This window comes from Etheostoma spectabile, unplaced genomic scaffold (genome assembly GCF_008692095.1).
Source record: "Etheostoma spectabile isolate EspeVRDwgs_2016 unplaced genomic scaffold, UIUC_Espe_1.0 scaffold517, whole genome shotgun sequence".
NCBI lineage: Eukaryota > Metazoa > Chordata > Actinopteri > Perciformes > Percidae > Etheostoma > Etheostoma spectabile.
The window spans coordinates 257,559-263,612 of record NW_022605625.1 but is presented as its reverse complement, the minus strand read 5'-3'; the positions used below and the strand labels follow the sequence as shown (position 1 = coordinate 263,612).

At 40.2% G+C, this 6,054-nt stretch overlaps 1 protein-coding gene across 1 annotated transcript in view; it reads left to right on the top strand.

The window, feature by feature from the left end:
* LOC116686866 (AFG3-like protein 1) overlaps nucleotides 1-6,054 on the top strand; it is a 54,589-nt gene that overhangs the window by 12,757 nt on the left and 35,778 nt on the right. The window contains 3 exon segments of the mRNA XM_032511911.1: nucleotides 144-414; nucleotides 3,790-3,927; nucleotides 5,402-5,555. Of these exon segments, the coding sequence (XP_032367802.1) occupies nucleotides 144-414; nucleotides 3,790-3,927; nucleotides 5,402-5,555 (563 nt within the window).

The following is a 6,054-nucleotide window of genomic DNA, read 5'->3' as shown; positions in this document are numbered from 1 at the left end:
AGGAGAGAAGAAACTAGAAGATATTCACATTAAGAGAGACTTACACAGATCAATTCAATCAATTATCAAAATAAACGGGACTATTTTATCTGCTAACAGCTCACATACCCACCAACGATAACCTTCCTCCCCTCTTTTCGCAGCTCCTTCCTGATGAGCATGATACCGACCCTGCTGCTCATCAGCTTCCTGCTCTTCACTCTGCGGCGAGGACCAATGGGAGGAGGCCCTGGCGGCGGAAGGGGCGGGCCCTTCAGCATGAGCGAGTCGACGGCGAAGATGATGAAGGACAACATCGAGGTGAAGTTCAAGGACGTGGCCGGCTGCGAGGAGGCGAAGCTGGAGATCCTCGAGTTCGTCAACTTCCTGAAGAACCCGAAACAGTACCAGGACCTCGGGGCCAAGATCCCCAAAGTAAAGACACACGCACACACAGAGATACACACACACAGACACACACACACACACAGGACACACAGAGACACACAGACACACAGAGACACACACAAACAGAGGAACCAGAGACACAGACAAGAGATACACAACACACAAAGACACACAGAGACCAGACACAGAGAACACACGAGACACACAGAACACAGTAACACAGAGACACACAGAGACACAACAGGACACACAGAGACACAGAGACACACACAGGACACAGGACACACAGAGACACCACCAGAGACACACAGAACACCCCAAGACAGACACACAGACCAGGGACCAACAGCACGACAACACACAACAGAGACACACACAGACACACACACAACAGAGACACACACAGACACAGAGACACACACACAGACACAGAGACACACACAGACAGACACAGAGACAACACCCACACACACACACACAAACCAGAGACACACAAGCGCAGACACACACACACGCGCACACACCACAGAGACACGCGCCACACACAGAGACACGCGCACACACACACACACACACACACACACACACACACACACACACACACACACACACACACACACAGAAAATGTTGTAAAATGTGGATCAGTGTTTCCCAAAAGCCCAAGATGACGTTCTCAAAGATCTTTTTGTTTTGTCCTCAACTCAAAGATATTCAGTTTCACAAGCTGACATCAGAAGTTTTTCATTAAAAATGACTCAAATGGGTTATGAAAATAGTTATTTGATTTAAATTCAGAGAATCATGACACCCCCAGATAGGTTGAGCTTGCCTTCTTTTTCAAACCTTATAGACAATATTGGCGAACCTAATCATAATTAAACAACACTATATATATATATATATATATATATATATATAAATAAAACATATGTGTGTGTGTGTATTATGTTTGTGTGTATGTATGTGTGTATATATATATATATTATGTGTGTATATGTGTGTATATATAATGTGTTATTATATGTATGTGTGTACATGGTATATATATGTTACTTATATGTTATATATATGTGTATTATTATGTATATGTATATATGTGTGTTATATATAGTGTATATATGTTATATATGTATATGTTATATTATATGTATATATGTCTATGTTATATATGATGTTATATTGTGTAGCAGTGTAGGTATGTATGTATGTATTATGTATGTATGTATGTAGTATATGTATATGTATGTATGTGTGTATAGTATGTATATACATGTATATGGGTGTTAGGTTTAAGTATATATATGTATCATCTATGTATATGTCTGTATGTATGTATTATATGTATATTATTATATGATATGTTATATGATTATAGTGTATAGTATATGATGTTATAGTATATGGTTTTGTATTATGATGTATGTCTGGTATATATATGTTATTGTATGAAATTATGTATGATTAGTAGATGTATATATGATACTGTGGTAAGTTTATAGTACTATATGTAATTATTGTTACATATAGTATGTAGATGTAGAGTATGTATGCATGTATGATTATGGTATTATTCACGCACGGTCACGGCCCTCGCCTCGTTAAACTTAAGTTCTAGCAGCCAATCACATGGCGGGCACTCAGTGCTTTAGGCATGAGAATGGGCAAGAGAACTCCTGCATTCAACGAGCATCATAGGGAAGAAAGGGATTTGAGGACTTTGAACGTGGCATGATTGTTGTGCCAGAAGGGCTGGCTGAGTATTTCAGAAACTGCTAATCTACTGGGAATTTAACGCACAACCCTCTGGTTTACGAGAATGGTCCGAAAAAGAAAACATCCAGTGAGCGGCAGTTCTGTGGCGGAAATGCCTGTTGAAGCAGAGTCAGAGGAGAATGGCCAGACTGGTTCGAGCTGATAGAAGGCAACAGTGACTCAAATAACCACCCGTTCAACCAAGGTGGCAGAAGAGCATCTCTGAACGCACAGTACGTCGAACTTGAGAGATGGGCTAAGCAGCAGAAGAAACAGCGGGTGCCACTCCTTCAGCTAAGAACAGGAAACTGAGACTACACATTTGCACAAGCTCATCGAAATTGGACAATAGAAGATTGGAAAAAACGTTCCCTGGTCTGATGAGTCTCGATTTCTGCTGCGACAGTCGGATGGGTAGGGTCAGAGTTGGCGTTACAACAGAAAGCATGGATCCATCCTGCCTTGTATCAAGGTTCAGGCTGGTGGTGGTGGTGTCATGGTGTGGGAATATTTCTTGGCACTCTTTGGGCCCCTTGGTACCAATTGAGCACGTTGCACGCCACAGCCTATGAGTATTGTTGCTGACCAGTCCATCCCTTATGACCATAATGTACCCAACTTCTGATGGCTACTTTCAGCAGGATAATGCGCCATGTCATAAAGCGGAATCATCACAGATGGTTTCTTGAACATGACAATGAGTTCGCTGTACTCAATGGCCTCCACAGTCACAGATCTCAATCCAATAAGGCATCTTGGGATGTGGTGGAACGGGAGATTCGCATCATGGATGTGCAGCGACAAATCTGCGGCAAGTGTGATGCCTTCATGTCACATGGACCAAACTCCCTGAGGACATGCTCCGCCCTTGTTGAATCTATGCCACGAAGAATTGAGGCAGTTCTGAAGGCAAAAGGGGGTCCAACCTGTACTAGCATGGGGTACCTAACTAAAGTGGCCGGTGTATGTATATGTATATATATATTATATATATATATATATATATAATATATATGATTATATAATATATATATATATATATATATATAATATTATATATAATATATTATTGGTATGTATGTATGATGTATGTATGTATTATGTATCGTGTGTATATCACATTCTGTTATATATAGATATATGTATGTATGGTGTGTGTATACAACTATAGTATATATATATATAATGTATGTGTGTATACAATATGTATATTATAATATTATGGTGTATACACATATTGTATATATATATATATGTGTGTTATCCACATATATGTAATTATATACTAGTATATAATGGGTTAGTATGTATGTTTTATGTGTGTGTATATAACATAGTTTGTTGGGTGACTAATGAAGTTACACAGTCACACTATGTTTGCTCTTGGGGGAATTACTAGAGTTGTTGGTACTTTATAAATTATAGAGTGTGGTCTAGACTAACTCTATATGTAAAGTGTCTTGAGTTATAACTGTTTACACTTTTCTGTTCCCTGGATCTGTCTTTTATTGTCTGTAAAGCGACCTTGAGTGCTTAGAAAGGCGCTGTTAGATAAAATGTATTACTACAATAACTCTTGTTATGATGTGATACTATAAATACAATTTAAATTGAGTTGTAACTAAAGGTCTCGCCGCGTGTTTTCCCAGGGTGCCGTGCTGTCCGGACCCCCCGGGACGGGGAAGACTCTTCTGGCCAAGGCCACCGCCGGCGAGGCCAACGTCCCCTTCATCACCGTCAACGGCTCCGAGTTCCTGGAGATGTTCGTGGGCGTCGGTCCCGCCCGGGTGAGCAGACCTCCGTCAGGACCCCGGGACCCTGGGCACGGGTTCAGTTTGGGGGCTGATTGTTAAGATCTGGAGCAATTATGTAGCTGTGCAATCAATAACATCCCAAAAAACAAATGAGCAATACAACATCGGGATTTTTTTACAGACTGAAAACGTGCAGGATGATGCTACTTTGTTATTGTGCCATTCATTCATTCATTCATTTATTCATATTTATTATACAGGAAAGTTAAAAGTGACATTACATTACAATGTAAAACGGGCCTGACTCAGGTTAAAAACTGGTTTCCAGCAGGTTCCTGTTCTGCAGAAACATAAAACACACTCTTTTTGTTGTTGTAATACACAATCTTTTTAACATGAAATCGTTGAGCACAATATAAGAAGCGTGAACTACTCTGGTGGATAATTTAGGAGATACAGCTGTGAAGTTTTGTTTGGAAACAGCTAATTGGGTTAAATTAGATTATTTTAGAATTTATTCATCCCACAGCGGGGAAATTTCCTTGTTTCCTTGCAGCATTTTCTTCAATAACAGCAAAATAGACAAGTAAAAACACAAGAAAAACAAGCAAACAACAGACAAATAAGTAGACGTTAGACTGAAAGTAATTAAAGTGGCGTCAAATAAAGGTTTTGTTTGGAAACAGCGCATCTGATTGGGTTAAATTAGATTAGATAAGACTTTATTCATCCCATAGCGAGGAAACTTCCATATTACAGCAGCATTTTCTACAATAACAACAAAACAAACAAATACTAAACAAACAAGAAAAACAGGCAAACAGACAAATGAGTAGAAGTTAGACTGAAAGTTAGTAAATTGGCGTCAAATGAAAGTTTTGTTTGGAAACAGCCAATTGGGTTAAATTAGATTAGATAAGACATTATTCATCCGACAGCATTTTCTTCAATAACAGCCAAATAAACAAGTAAAACACACAAGAAAAACAGGCAAACAACAGACACATGAGTAAAAGTTAGACTGAAAGTAAGTAAAGTGCCGTATTGAATGTGCAATTAGAGCAATGTTTCCCAAACTTAGGGTCGGGACCCAACCCCCCCCCCCCCCCCCCTGTTTTTTTTTTTGGGGGGGGTTCTCTCTCTCTCTCTCTCTCTTCTCTTTTCCTAGGAGTGGATAAGAAAATGAGCTGAGAAAGGGGTGAGACCCAGAAAGGAGAATAGAGACCTTTTCTGTTTTTGTTTACTTTTATAATGGAATAAATATACTTCATATGCATTTTAAATTCATGGTTTGTTCCGTCTTGTGTCCACAGTTTTAAACATGTAGATGTTACCATGATTCATGGTGTATTTTTTTGTAAATTTGGGTCCCGGGGGAGACACCAAGTTTCTCTTTTGGGTCTTGAGCTGAAAAAGTTTGGGAACCACTGGATTAAGAGTAGTAAAGCAAAAGTAGGCAAGCGTAATATAATTTATTATTTACCTGTGTTGTTGTTCTTCTCTGCAGGTGAGGGACATGTTCGCCATGGCGAGGAAGAACGCTCCCTGCATCCTCTTCATCGACGAGATCGACGCCGTGGGGAGGAAGCGGGGGGGCGGCAACTTTGGCGGCCAGAGCGAGCAGGAGAACACGCTGAACCAGCTCCTGGTGGAGATGGACGGTACTACACGCACATCAGCTGCTTATACAGCATTATAACAACAACAACAAACAAGTCTCAGGAGCTCGAACATGTGATGAGCAGAAAGGTCCGAGCCTCTTTTCTGGCTAGATGTTTGAAAAGCCTTTTATTTAAAGCTAGAAATCTTAGCACGCTAAAAATACATTGGCGACAACAATTCAATTCAATTTTATTTATAGTATCAATTCATAACAAGAGTTATCTCAAGACCCTTTACAGATAGAGCAGGTCTAGACCACACTCCAGAATTTACAAGGACCCAACAGTTCTAGTAGTTTCCTCCAGAGCAAGCAACAGGGCCCGTGAGAGGAAGAACCTTTTAGTGAAGAAACCTGGGACAGACCCAACCCTACGAACCAGACCCAGCTCTTGGTAGGCGGTGTCTGACGGGCCGGTTTGTGGTTAGAATGAAGCAGTGGAAATAAACAAAAAGTGAGAAAAATTAGTAGTTTGTAGTAGTTTCCTTTGTAGTAGTTTC